Source organism: Mandrillus leucophaeus, unplaced genomic scaffold (genome assembly GCF_000951045.1).
Source record: "Mandrillus leucophaeus isolate KB7577 unplaced genomic scaffold, Mleu.le_1.0 Scaffold161, whole genome shotgun sequence".
Lineage (NCBI taxonomy): Eukaryota > Metazoa > Chordata > Mammalia > Primates > Cercopithecidae > Mandrillus > Mandrillus leucophaeus.
This window is the reverse complement of record NW_012101599.1, coordinates 2724776-2739535: the sequence shown is the minus strand read 5'-3', so window position 1 is coordinate 2739535 and position 14760 is coordinate 2724776. Positions and strand designations below refer to the sequence as shown.

Sequence of the window (14760 nt, the reverse complement as noted above, 5' to 3'; positions counted from 1 at the left end):
AACCTCCGCCTCCGAGGTTCAAGTGATTCTCATGCCTCAGCCTCCCAAGTAGCTGGTCCAACATGCCCAGCTAATTTTTGTATTTTTAGCAGAGACAGTGTTTAGCCATGTTGGCCAGGCTGGTCTTGAACTCCTGGCCTCAAATGATCCACCCGCCTCAGCCTCCCGAAGGGCTGGGATTACAGGTGAGAGCCACCACGCCTAGCCTGGATTGCCTTTTAAATCTTTCGATTATCACTCCGGTTAAATGAGCAACTATTGTTTAACAGTGATCTACAGTTCTGTTTTAATCAATTGTGTTGAGCCTTTTCACATCTTTGACATGTTCAAAATTGAATCCTAAATTCAGTTTCTGACTTTCTGCTGGGGTTTACCAAACCTATAAAAATTAATCACCACGAGGTTTTAAAATCATTTTACAGGTTCCAGTCAAGTCAAAGTCTCTAGGATCACGACCTCCAGTCCCTAAAAATGGCCCCTATTATTAACTAATCCTTGTGCAGTTAAGCTACAGGGCTTCGACTCCAGGCTGCACATATTCCATCTGAAGAAGGCATCGACTCCTGCCAGCATCGACACCAAACTCAAGCCAACCAAAGCCTTGTCTCTGGATCCAGGCAAAGGTGACAATCAAAGTCACCTGCTTTAATGAGACACAAAGACAGCCCTGTAGTCAAAGCCAGTAAGATTAATTTATTAATTTTGCCTCTGTCTAAAGTAATATGATTTATTCAGTGCCTTAATACCAAATAATTAAAATGCTTATAACTACTTAAAATCTCCTTTCCTGTCATTCTCAGAACTAGGCTGGGCTTACGATGGTTTAAAACGTTACTACACCGGGCACGGTGGCTCACGCCTGGAATCCCAGCACTGTGGGAGGCCGGGGCGGGCGGACCATGAGGTCAGGAGATCGAGACCATCCTGGCTAACACGGTGAAACCCGTCTCTCAGAACTAGGCTGGGCTTATGATGCTTTAAAACATTACTAATTCTTTATATTTTGTTTTACCTCCAGAACTGAAACTATTCAATCCCCCCAGGCCTAAAGACTATCGTGGAAGAAGTGAGCATCTGAGATTGTAAGGGCCAGTCTCGTGGGATCAAATTAATTCAGAGCCTCCAAATCCAGGACGGACACACAGAGGCTTCGACAGCTGAACAAAATGCTTGCATTTGTGCAGGTAAGTGCTACTAGCCAAGCGCACAGTAGCTCAATGTATAGATTTGTAGGTAAGTCAGTTTTGGAACTTCGCCTTTTGGCTTTGGGTTTTTGGCTTTTACGTTGCTTAAAAGGGGTTTTAAGGTTAATGAGTGCCTGCCCACCTCCACTCCCATCTGGCCTGGAACATTTAACTGGCTTTCACTGTCTTAACTCTAAGTCCCTGGGCCATCGAGGAACATGATGGACCCAGGGAAGGTAACCACACCACCCCAGCATCCATATGGGACAAAATAAAAGCTTGGCCATCAATACTGCCCCTGGAACACCTGGACAAAAAAGAGAGAATATCGACTAAAATAAAATCCTAAGCCTCTCAACAGACGGAATGGACCTGCCTCTTGGCTGAAGGAAATCCCCAGATAAACTGAAAACGACTTCAGGCCGCGTTAGGAAGCAGGCTCAGACACGCCTCCCTAATCTCCCCCACTTTTTGGAATTAGGCACAACTGAAAACCCTAAGACTGACAAAATAGACTGTTTGTCACAGTAAAACACCCAGTTAGAAATGGGACCTAAGGCCACGCCAGGCCAGGGCTAGTCACTCACTCCTGCACTTGCAGAGGAAGCCGTGTCCTAACTGCCACAGGTTTTTCTTTTGCTCCAGCAGCCAAACAAGCGCCGGCCTTCGGATCAGCCGACTAACTCGCCCCCAGCCTCTTGTTCCACCAGCCAAGACTACAGCTTTAATTAGACAAGAGACTAATTTCAGTAGCTCTCCTGATAAAAGACCACCAACCACGGGCCAGGTCTGGCCAGTTTACAGAAAGCACCGTGTGCCTTTATGTCCTAGAAAGAACTTGACATATAGGGCCTAAATGGAATACATTTGCATGTTAAGTCTCCACCGCAAAATAAACATGGGTCATACATGCGTATTTATTCAATACACATATGTCAGGACCATCTTCATAAATACTCATAGCTCCCCCTATAATCTGTTAAATATGTGTGTGTGTGTGTGTGTGTGTGTGTGTGTGTGTGTGTGTAGTCTGTTTGTTTGGAGAGGGAGTCTTGCTCTGTTGCCCAGGCTGGAGTGCAGTGGTGCAATCTCAGCTCACTATAACTTCCAACTCCAGGTTCAAGCAGTTATCATGTCTCAGCCAAGTAGCTGGGACCACAGTCACAGGCCACTGCTCCCGGCTGATTTTTTTTTTTTTTTTTGAGACACAGTTTCACCCTTGTTGCCCAGGCTGGAGTGCAATGGCGTGATCTCAGCTCCCTGCAACCTCTGCCCCCCGGGTTCAAGCAATTCTCCTGTCTCAGCCTCCTGAGTAGCAGGGATTACAGGCGCCCGCCACTGTGCTCAGCTACTTTTAGGTATTTTTAGTAGAGATGGGGTTTCACCATGTTGGCTAGGCTGGTCTCAAACTCCTGACCTCAGGTGATCTGCCCACCTCGGCCTCCCAAAATGCTGGGATTACAGGCGTGAGCCACCCTGCCCAGCCTGTTAAATATGTATATTTTGCCAACCTGTTGTCAAGCCCCACAGGAATCCCAGATGTAATTGACAGTGGGGACCATGATGTATAATTAAAACTAAATGCTGTACATACTTCCTGAATAACTCCCAAACATATCCTCAGCTCCACAAGACACAGGAAAGCAAACTGGTATTTTGTCTTAATCCCACAATGTCTTTAAATCATATGACTTTAGATATCCTAACTACAGCCCAAGGCAACACTTGTGCATGAATTAAGGCTGAGAATTAGATATCTACCAGATTATTCTCACAATATAACCCAAACTATACAGGCCTTAAATACTCATATTTCTGCCGTAGATTCCCCCTCTCAAGACTCTGTAACAGCACGGTTTAGTCAACTTTCTAATACATAGAAGACTCTCATATACAGTATCACTGGCACTCTGCTTACTATTCTCTTTGGTTGCTATGGATTGTTTGTTTGTTTGTTTGTTTGAGAGAGAGTCTTGCTCTGTCACCCAGGCTGGAGTGCAGTGGTATGATCTCAGCTCACTGCAACCTGCACCTCCTGGGTTCAAGCAATTCTTGTGCCTCAGCCTCCTGAGTAGCTGGAATTACAGGTGTGCACCATCACCCTGGCTAATTTTTGTATTTTTAGTAGAGACGGGGTTTCACCATATTTCCCAGACTGGTCTCCACCTCCTGGCCTCAAGTGATCCACCTGCCTTGACCTCCCAAAGTTCTGGGATTACAGGCGTGAGCCACAGCACCTGGCAAGTTTGCTATGGATTTTATTGCTGTTGTACATTTTATATGGAATGAAGGACAAGTTTTCAGAATTGAAAATTTCTGTGTGATCTGTGAACACCCAGCATTACATAGCAACAAAGACTTTGCAGGTGTACTCAGGGGTTCAGATTTCAAATAGGGAGATCACGTGGACCATCCAGGTTAGATTAGTTCAATCTAATCCAATGAGTTAGCAGAAAACTCTGGCTGGGGACAGAAGAGATGAGGCAAGAGGGGGGAGGATGTCAGAGATTCAGAATATGCCACCTGGAACCTAATGCCACGCCTGACATTTGTGTTGCACCCAGACTTTCAAAACAAGATCCCAGCTGTCCTCCTGTGTTACCCTCCCAGGAATGCCAGAGAGCAGGCAGAGGGAGAACCTCCATTCCAGTCCTTCTAACGGGAGCCCCAGGCAGAGAGCAGGCAGAGGGGGAACCGCCGTTCCAGTCCTTCTAACGGGAGCCCCAGGCAGAGAGCAGGCAGAGGGGGAACCGCCGTTCCAGTCCTTCTAACGGGAGCCCCAGGCAGGGAGAAGTTGGTGGTTTGCTACGGTGGCTTTTCTCGTTGGTGAGAAGACAGAGGGTAGGACTCCAAACACACAGCTCTCAGCCCAGGAATCTTCCAGAGACCTCCACAGGAAGGAGGTGTGAAATGTCAGCCTGTCTACTCACCTTTCTGTAGATGGCAAAGATGGTTCCGATGGAGGCCAGGCAGTCAATGTTGGAAGATCCATCCAGTGGGTCAAAGCAGACCACGTATTTCCCCTAAATCAGAGAGGGAAGCACCAACTGGTCAGCACATCTTCCCATCAGCACAATCGCTCCGTGTCAGGGCTGTGCGTGGCAGAGCACACCACATCGAAAAGAAACTGAGAACCACAGAATATCCTTATCAAAAAACACCACGACTTACGGAGGGCAGGGTGCCGGCTTATACACAAATACTCCTCTGGGTTTTGTATCCATCTCTCCTGTCTGATTCAAAGACCAGAAGATAAAGTGGGTGCGGTCTTGAGAGACCCACGTCCCCCACGGCCACCCAACTCTGCTGTCCCTGGCAGCTCCAGCCGTCGAGGGAAGTCCCCAGGTCCTTTTTATAGCCCCCTGTGTGCAAGGTCCTGAGAGACCCGTAGTGAAGGGACCAGAGCCCCCAGGTCAACTAAACACGGGTAATGCGACTTCCGGTGAAATGAGGTCATTTCTCCCTCCACTCAATTTAGTTCCCCCTGACTTTCCAGTGAGTATTGGCCTAGCTTCATTTGAGCTTTGTTTCTGTTTTTTTTTTTTTCTTGCTCAGCCAGAGGAGAAAAGTTAGATAATCTGTAAACTTGGAAATTCCCCAACATCTGTATAATAATCCAATTTTCAAAAAATAATCCAGTTCAGCCCATTCATTCATCATGCATGAGTTCAGCAGACACACGCTGAGCTTCCAGCACACGCTGGGAACTGTTCAAGGCCCGGGGTTTGTTTCCAGGGGGCGGCGATCCCGGTAGCAGGGCTGGATTTCCTGGCACTGACCTTCCGGTGGGAGAACAGACAGAAAACGCACAGGTCAGCACACACAAGCAGACTGTGGCACGTGCCCTAAGGAAACCCACGCAGGCTGGGGGCTGCTGGAGAGCCGTGAGGGGCCACATTTGACGACAGGCCTGACTAGAATTAAGAGATGAAGAAACACACAGAGACCTAGAGAGCAAATTTTCTTTTTGTTTTCTTGTTTTTGTTTTGTCTTGTTTTCTCGACAGAGTCTCACTCTGTTGCCCAGGACGGAGTGCAGTGGTGTGGTCACAGCTCGGTGCAGCCTAGAGATCCTGGGCTCAAGCAATCCTCCCACCTCAGCCTCCCGAGTAGCTGGGACTACAGGTGCACACCACCATGCCGAGCTAAATTTTTATCTTTTGTATCTTTATTTATGTTGCCTAGGTTGGTCTCAAACTCCTGAGCTCAAGCAGTCCTCCCACCTCAGCCTCCCAAAGCCCTGGGATTGCAGGTGTGAGCCACTGCGCCCATCCTAGAGACGAGAATTTTTGGCAGGGAGATCAGCAGGTTTGGAGTATTCAAGAGCTGGCATGCGCCAGGCGTGGCGGCTCAGCCTGTATCCCAACAGCTTGGGAGCCTGAGGCAGGTGGATCACCTGAGGTCAGGAGATCGAGACCAGCCTGGCCAACATGGCAAAACCCAGTCTCTACTAAAAATACAAAAATTAGCTGGGCGTGGTGGCAGCACCTGTAATCCCAGCTACTCAGGAGGCTGAGGCGGGAGAACTGCTCGAACCTGGGAGGCAGAGGTTACAGTGAGCTGAGAGCGCATCATTGAACTCCAGCCTGTCCAGCCGGGCAATAGAGCAAGACTCTGTCTCAAACAAATAAATAAATAAAGGAACTGGCCTGAAGACCCATGTGACTCAGGCCAATCGGAGAAGACAATGGTAGATCAGACTGGAGAGAGAAACAGGGTCGTATCAACTGAAACTGAAAGTTGGAAGTAATAGGTGTGATGTAGCTTAAATTATGTGAGATGAGGGTGAAAGTGCCTCGTGCAGTACCTGGCATAGAGCAGAGGTTAAATAAATTTGGCTTTATCTTCGTTTCCATTCCTCCAGCTAATCACAAAGAAATGGCCTCTTGGCCGGGCGCAGTGGCTCACGCCTGTAATCCCAGCACTTTGGGAGGCCGAGACGGGCGGATCACGAGGTCAGGAGATCGAGACCATCCTGGCTAACACGGTGAAACCCCGTCTCTACTAAAAAATGCAAACAACTAGCCGGGCGAGGTGGCGGGTGCCTGTAGTCCCAGCTACTCGGGAGGCTGAGGCAGGAGAATGGCGTAAACCCGGGAGGCGGAGCTTGCAGTGAGCTGAGATCCGGCCACTGCAGTGAGCTGAGATCGCGCCACTGCACTCCAGCCTGGGCAACAGAGCGAGACTCCGTCTCAAAAAAAAAAAAAAAAAAAGAAATGGCCTCTTATCTATTGACTGTATTGCAGCTGAACATTGACTGAACCTTTTAGCCATCAGCAAACCTCTCTGAATAACAAGCTGTGTGTGAACCCACAGTGAATGCAGACCCTGCCAGCCGTGCCTGTGTTCACCGGCTTCACATCCTACAAGGCAGGAGCACAGGAGGCTGGACCAGTCTAACAGCTTGTCAGGCACGAAGAAATCTCTGCTGAAACTAACCCCTCGCAAAGTGCGGGCTGGGGGTGGGGGTGGAGATGAGAAGGCCGGGGGAGTGCGAGGCTGTATAGTACAGCTCTTCCCTGGACTCCACAAGGTTAAGCCCCCAAAAATGTGGCACTTGTTACTGATTAAGTGAACAGCCACGAACGAGCGTCCACTGAGGCGGTTCCTACATCCCTCAGAACTATTTCCTGAACGAATCACTGACTACTGTGGAGTCTTCTTTCACCAGACGGCACAAGACTTCCAACTAGAGAAGTATGCAATCGTTTGTTTCCAGAAAACAAGTGTTAGGAAATAGAGGAAAATCCCGGGAATTAAAGAAAGGCAAGGCAGCTTATTTCTGGCTCAGTGTCATCATCTACTGGCCAGTGCGGACACCACAGCCCCAGGACGCACCCTCTTCTCCTTGGCGGTGATGATGGCGTCCTTATTCTCCTCTGAGACCAGGACGCAGGTGCTGTAGGAGGATTGGAGCATGTTGATCACCAGGGAATTGGATAGCACGTCCAGTTTCTTCACCTCATCTCCCGTCACGTTCACGCTTCCTGCGATTCCATACCTGAGGAGACAAAAGGCTAAATGAAGTCACTAGGGGGTCTTAACTCCAGCAAAGAGCCGGGGACGCTCAAACGCCAGCAGGGCACTCCCCTCTCGTTCTGTGTCTCTGGAGTCTCCAAGTCACACGTGCAGAAGAAGGCGATGATGCCTCGCAGGCTGCCTCTCAGCCTTGCCTCCCTTACACCTTGGAGTCGTCATCATATTTTCTTAGCCTCCCAGTGAGATGAGCCAGGATTCGGTCTCACTAAAACACAAATCCATGCTCAGCACAGGGAGACGGAGCAGACGGGGGGTTCATCAAATCAGGCCCATCGCCATAACTGAGGGCTCCACAAGTAAAGGGCCGTGGCCTCCAGCCCTGGAATTTCTATTTTATTTTATTTTAATTATTTTATTTTATTTTATTTTTTGAGAAGGAGTCTCGCTGTGCCACCCAGGCTGGAGTGGAATGGCACGAACTCTGCTCACCGCAAGCTCCGCCTCCCGGGTTCACACCATTCTCTTGCCTCAGCCTCCCAAGTAGCTGGGACTACAGATGCCCACCACCACGCTCAGCTACTTTTCTTCTGTATTTTTAGTAGAGACGGGGTTTCACTGTGTTGGCCAGGATGGTCTCGATCTCCTGACCCCGTAATCTGCCCGCCTTGGCCTCCCAAAGTGCTGGGATTACAGCGTGAGCCACCGCGCCCGGCCAACCCCTGGAATTTCAAGCCTTTGTGGATTATCCTCACACAGTGCCCTGCTGGGACGAATTAAAATTGCCCTGTGGTAGCCTGGTGTTACTTGAACTGAGAAGGAAATTTGGGGGCAGACTTATTTCATTTGTTTCTTCACTGCCATCCCAAGCAATGTAAGAGTGCTATTATGAGAATTCTATGCTGGTCAGGGACGGGGGCTCACGCCTGTAATCCCAGCACTGTGGGAGGCCGAGGCGTGTAGGTCACTTGAGCCCAGGAGTTCAAGACCAGTTTGGGCAACACAGTGGGACCCTGTCTTTACAAAAAAATACAAAATGTAGCTGGACGTGGTGGCACACACCTGTAGTCCCCGCTACTTGGGAGGCTGAGATGAAAGGATCACCTAAGCCGGGGGAGGTGGAGGTTGCAGTGAGCTGTGATCACACCACTGCACTCCAGCCTGGGCGATGGAGTGAGAACCTCAAAAAAAGATCTATCTAGAGGCTTTGGGTTTTAGAGTATTCATAGGCAAAGTTCTCCCCATTTCCACCCTTGCCCCTTTGGGGGTTCTCAACACAGCAACAGGAGGGGTCCTCCTAACGTGCCCTCCAGTCTCACCCAGAGGCAAAATCCAAGTCCCCAAGCGGCTGTCAGGCACCACCGTGGAATCTCTGTGCCCGGGTTGGCATGGCTGCCCGTCTCGCTCGTCCTCACAGGGCCTGCCCCAGCCTCGGAAACCTCCAAGGCACATACCTGCCTTGTGGCTGCCCACTGGCCTTGCTGCCCCACCTGGGACAGTCCTCCTCTAGAGCCCTGCGGCGGCCACACCAGCCACGCCTTGGCTCCAGGATCATCTCTCAGTGGTGCCTTCTCTGGCCGTCTCTCTAGAGCAGCATCCCCGGTCCCCAACGTCCTACCTGATGCATTTTCTCTGCCCTGACCACCATCTAGCTCCTGTTTATCGTCTGTGAGCTCCACAGTGGCAGGAATTTTTCTTCCACTTTGAGGGAAGCCGCATCCTTCATGTGTCCACCTGCACCCCTGCAGCGAGGCTCAGCCACCCTGCCACCCTCTCACGTTCCAGCAGCCACAGATGTCCCTGGGCCAGCACCCAGCAAGGGGCTCTGGTCCTTCTCGCCTTCACTAATGGCGTTCCCACCACAGCAGTGCCCAGCTTTCTTCCTGCTCTTCCTCCTTTTCCTCTGGGACACCTCCCTGGTCCTCTCAAGTGTGCCCCATACACCAGACACACCTCATCATCCCTCCTCAGTGCTCACCACACTCACAGACCCGCTTCCTGCTGCATGACCTGCTTGCAGAGGGCAGGACCCGTCCTTCTGTTTCTGCAGTGCCCGGACACACAGCACGTGCTCCATGTCTGTTCACTGAGTTATGAGGAAAGGATGGCAAGAAAGGAATTCCCTTCCCTCCTGTTGTGAATGCCATTTACTTGTGGAAGGAAATCTCAGGTGGTTCCAACAAGCAGCCAGGGTTGGGAACCACTGATCTACCCTAAGCAGGGAACAAACTCATTTCCCACCCTCTCCCCTGAACGGCACCCCCACCTCACCCTGCAACACAACCCCCACCCACGGCACATCGTTTGTGTCTGAGGAACCGTGATGTGAGCAGTCAGCTGCCTTGGAAAACACTCCTCACCCCGAAGACTGTGCCTCCTGGTCAGGACAAAAGCAAGCAAACAATAGCAGCCACAAAACTAGTTTGATGGCATCTGCGTTCCAGGGGACCACAGATGCAGGCCCTTGTTCAACACAGAATCTGGATGCACCTGCCGCTGCAGAATGAACAGCCGGCCCAGGCCTGCGGTGGGCAGAGCTGAGAAACAGGCTCCGTCCTGCGCTTTGCAAATCCCCCTCATCCGTCTAACCCCACCCCTCGGCCCACCCCCTGCACCCTCCCTCCAGGTGCTGGGCAGCACCCCTCCCCCTGGAAAGAACGGAAACGCACCAGGAGATGTGAGTTCCTGGCAACAGCTTCACCTGCGATGATGGGCGAAAGGGGCTCTCTGGCCTGTAGGACAGTGTCTCGCAGAGTTCTGACCGGCACTAAAGCTCACTGACAGTCTCTAAAGAAATGTTCCCCCATGGCCATGAGAGAGCCAAGGAGAGGCCCTGGACGGGTACTGCAGCCTCTCCTGTTCCCACCGTGAGGAGAAGAGGAAAGAGAAGGTGAAAAGGAGACGCTCGTAACTTTTAAATTGCATTCCCGGAGCCTGTGCTAGAAATGTCTGCCCAGAACGCCGGGGTGGTGGTGGGGGTGTGAGACAGGCCTCATACAGCCTGGCTGCTGCAGGATGGAGGACCGCCCTTTCCCTCCCTGGGAAGCAATGCCAGGGTCTTTTTAAAAATAGCCCAAGTATCTTCTTAGAAAGAAATAATTTCTAGCCACTGGGCTTCCCCTGCTGCCTCCCTGGGTGTCTGCTACACAGGGGCCAGGGAAGGATGCTGTCTGAGTTGGCAGAACGTGGGGTCCCGGCTGGGATATGGGGCCCCTGCTGGCCCCAGGACCCTGCCCCAGCCGCCCAGAGGCTTCCATTGGCTGCGCCTGCCACCCAGTGGTCATCGACGGCTCAGGCACAGGCAAATCTAGTCTGAGCTTGGAACGGCGGTAGTGACAGGCACTGTGCGTGTGTTACGGGGCTGGCACAGTTGAAGTCGTCATCACAGGCACTTGCTAACTCTGCAACAACCCTGAGAGTTAGGGGTGCTAGTATCCTCTCCATTTCACAAAGGGAGACTGAGGTCCTAGGGAGAGTAAATCACTGCCCATTATCACACGGTAGGAAATGCCAAGTTAATAAGCACCTCGATGATCCAGTTCCTAGGACCACTTTGTCTCCTTGCTCAGCTGCCGTAAAGTCAGTTTTGCAGCAGATAAGCAAGACCCCCTACCACGGCAGCCACCGGCTGGCCAAGAGCCCTGCACAGAGGAGGAGCCCGATTCGTGTGGGTGAGTCGCCCTGAGATGGGCTCAGGCAGCTGGGCTGAGGATAGCAGCGTCCGCACAGCGAGAGGCAAAGTCCCTGTCCACCATCAGTCGGCAGGGCTCTCACCCACAGGAGCAGGACAGGGTGCCGGCTGCCCTCACATTCCGGAAGCCGCTTCAATGCAGAGGGTGGCTGTTACTGCCAAATGAGGTAAAAACAGAGCTGGAGCGTCACACACAGGAAAAACACGAGGATAAGGCGTCGTTAACCTGGGTCCTGCTACTGGGTCCCCACCCCTAAATAAACACAGTCTGTGGTGATCAAATGATAATTACATCTTGTCATCTAATGCTATCGCTTTTTGTGTTAAAAGCACTTAATTGTTCAGAATAAATATTTTAAACGATTGGACTTTGTTAGCTCTTCAGTTTGAATCTCTTTTGTCCCCAAAAATATGTGTTCCTTCAGCTCCTGAGAGGACCTCCCCTGGAATTACTACAAGGGAAGCCCAGAGAAAGCTCGGTCTTCTGTTTGTTTGTATGTATGTTTTGAGACGGAGTCTCGTCCTGTCACCCAGGCTGGAGGGCAGTGGTGCGACCTCGGCTCACTGCAACCTCCACCTCCCGGGTTCAAGCGATTCTCCTGCCTCAGCCTCCCGAGTAGCTGGGAGTACAGGCGCCGCCACCACACCCAGCTATTTTTTGTATTTTTAGTAGAGACAGGGTTTCACCGTGTTGGCCAGGATGGTCTCGATCTCTTGACCTCATTATCCACCCGCTTTGGCCTCCCAAAGTGCCGGGATTACAGTCATGAGCCACCGCGCCCGGCCGCCGGGTTCTTTTTATCAGACTTAAACTAGACACTGGGCTGTGACCATCAGCAGCGTAATGTGAGCTCAGCCTCATCCGTGCTTGGATAAAGCACCAAAGCGAACCTGGGGAAGAGGCCTCCGCACTCGCCTCCCAGGACCAGCGCCTCCCAGCTTCCTGCACACCGAGTGGAGGTGAAGATAGAGTCACAGAGAAGAAACAAAGCACGAAGCCAGCAAAACACTCCTTCAGGTGACGAGAGCGCAGAGGCAGGCAGGGGCTCCACCAAGCTTCCTGTGTCGCGAATAATTTCCAGCTGCTAACACTAAGCAAAGCTTATTGCGGTAAAACGCTCATGTCTGCGAAAGACGTAAAGAGATGTTTCAGGTCATCCCTCTACGTCTTTGTGCCAGTGAGACTCTCTCTGTGCAAATACAAGTCATGATAACACGATACATATTTTAATGCAACAAGCCACTGCACTTGGTATCATTATAGTAACTGGAAAAATTACATGTATATTTCTTCATAGCATGTTTTCGTTCCTTTCTCAAAACAAGTCAAAGGCCCTTTACCAAAGCACACATGGTAGGAACTGGAAATGCAGCTCCCACCGAGGGCACACAGGCCAATAAGCTTCGGACCCAGTGTCCTGCCTCCCACACCCCTGCCTGGGCCTGAGGTGCTCTGGGCCCTGTGCCCGCTCCCCCGGACTCACAGGTGGGCCAGGCCGGCCTTGCGCACGGCCGAGGAGATGGCTTTGATGGCCGTCAGCATGGAGTTTAGCAGCTGAGTGAGCTCCCCGGTCCCTTTGGCCTGACGCCCCTTTTCCATAACGTAGCGGGTCAGGGTGAGCATGTCGGTTTCGAAGGGGCTTCTGTCCGTCATTGTGGCTGGAATGCTTCAGATCCTTTTCTGCCGGCAGGAAACCTTGCTTACCTCTGAGGGCTGCGGCTCCGCAGTGTGGGAGCCGATAAGAAATCTGTGCTGGTCCTGCCAGGACCTCTAAGGAAAAGGCCCAAAACACATGACTCAGACAACTGCTGCGGCCCTCAAGGAACTCCCTCTGGCCTGGGGACCGTGGCAGCTGCCAGGGAGCCACAGCGGTCTGTAAATAGGACGGGCTGCCCAGAAACAAGGAGCTGCTTCTCCGGCTGAGCCCCCCTTTCAGGACACCAAGAAGCCACCACTCAGGCACAGGTGGGAGGTGAGAAACCCCGTAGATTAAAAAAAAATTGCCGCATAAAACGCTGTTATTCCAGGCTCCAAAGGATTATCCACATACAGCGACTGCAGAGCCTGGCTCTCCCGAGGGCGAGGAGGCAGACTGGCAGGCTCCTCATTTGGGACATAGGTCACGTAGTAACGTAACGGCAACCCCAGAATCCCTGTAGCCAGGGTTTGGAATAAGTCTGGAAAGAATGCTTTTTATTTCCAATAAGCGTGTGTGACCGGTGGATATCCACAGCAGAGATCCAGATCTGGAGGAAAACTATTATATTCCTAGCACAGTTCCTGGCACCAGTGTTATTTTGTCACTATCTCTGAATGTCCACTTTTGTAACAAAAATTGCTTATTATAAAGGAAACACTAAAGAAGTAGATAAAGAAAAACCTCCTCACCACCAGCCCATCCTCCCACCCCACTCTCCAGCAATCACGGCTCCTAGGGCTGGTGGCGGTCTGAGCAGCCAGTAGGCACGGGCCGGGTGCGTATGGTGGTGGAAGCACTTTCTCTAGGGCCAGCCAGGCCTGGCTCTGAGTCCCAAGCCAGCTATCTGTTGGTTGCATGATTTGGGAAAGTTATTAAACCCCTTGGAACCTCAGTGGTCTCACTCTTAAATGAGTGAGACACGAAGCATCCACCTTGTACAGTGGCTGCGATGAGATGTGCCTGGTATAGTAGGTGCTCAGTACTTTGTTACCTATGATTGCCCTTCCAGCCTTTCAACGTGCACACAACTATTGTGCAATTGTACATAATCTCATTTCGCAAAACAGTAGAACATGCACATTTCTCTGAAGTTTTCTTCCCCTGACAGTTACGTCAATTAGAACGTGTTCAGCTGCAGGTAATAGAGCACCTAGAGCAATTTACACGTGGGGGTTTATTTCCTCACAGGCCGCGAGTGCACTAGGAGGTGGCGGCTGGCATTGGTTCATTTGGCTGTTTGTGGTTCCGCTGGGGCCCCTCTCTGCCTCGTCTCTGTCCTCCTTGGTCTGCTGAATTGTGCCCCTTGCTTGGCAGCCCATGGGCACAAAATGTCACTGCCGTTCTGAACACCTGGCCCCCGCTGAAGATGGGGAACAAGGGCAGCTCCAACCACATCCGTTCCCTTTTATTAGGAAAGAACAATTTCCCCGGAAGCCATCCTCCCACCCCCGTAGACTTCCCTGCGTACAGGGTCGGCCAGATCAGGGTCACGTGGTGATGCCCGCATCAGGAGCTGGGCGCTGGCATTGGATCAACCAAACTGGCTGAGGAGGGCAACCAAGTGGTTGAGATGGGCATTGGTGCTCACAATTTATGTGGAAACTTTCAGATAAGACTAAGATCTACCAGCAGTTCTTACTATGCAGGTTTAAGATCCCAAATACAGATACATTATTTACATATTTCTTTTAGTTCCAGAAAGCAGATATTATGGGAAGATGTCCAAGTCAGCACACCGAGGCTTGCTTCATTCCAGCATGTGGACATTCAGATAATTTAGGTAAGTTTGCTCTTCAAATAGTAACGCAACAAACATCCTTATGTTTGGGCAGGTGCTTCAGTCAGATACAACCCCAGAAGAAGAATTGCTATGTGACAGTGTTCTAATTCTTTGCCGGGGGCGGGATCTTTATTTGCCAAGGAATATGCCACCTCTTAATAGAACAAATACAGGATCCCATACCCTTTTTGTGATTTTCATTCAATCTATTTCAACTTTCAACGCTGAGGTGAATGGACAGATGGAGAGAGATGACACCTCTAGCTCAGTGTGTGGCACACATTAATCCACCCAATTATTTGATCCAGTAGTGCTATTTCTACAGATGAGGAAACTAGGCCTTCCTAGGGATAACACAGCTACTAGCTGGAATCTCAGCCCAGAGCTACCTGAGGCCAGAGTTCTTTCTTTTATGTGATACTTTCTTTTT

The 14760-nt window shown here is 51.0% G+C and overlaps 1 protein-coding gene across 1 annotated transcript in view; it reads right to left on the bottom strand.

The window, feature by feature from the left end:
• FBP2 (fructose-1,6-bisphosphatase 2) overlaps window positions 1-12610 on the bottom strand; it is a 30297-nt gene extending 17687 nt beyond the window's left edge. The window contains exons 1-3 of the mRNA XM_011976012.1: window positions 12335-12610; window positions 7022-7184; window positions 4115-4207 (exon numbers count right to left, since the gene is read on the bottom strand). Coding sequence (XP_011831402.1) covers window positions 4115-4207; window positions 7022-7184; window positions 12335-12504 — 426 coding nt within the window. The 5' untranslated portion in view covers window positions 12505-12610. The remainder of the gene's footprint in view (window positions 1-4114; window positions 4208-7021; window positions 7185-12334) is intronic.
• Window positions 12611-14760: the final 2150 nt, after the last annotated feature.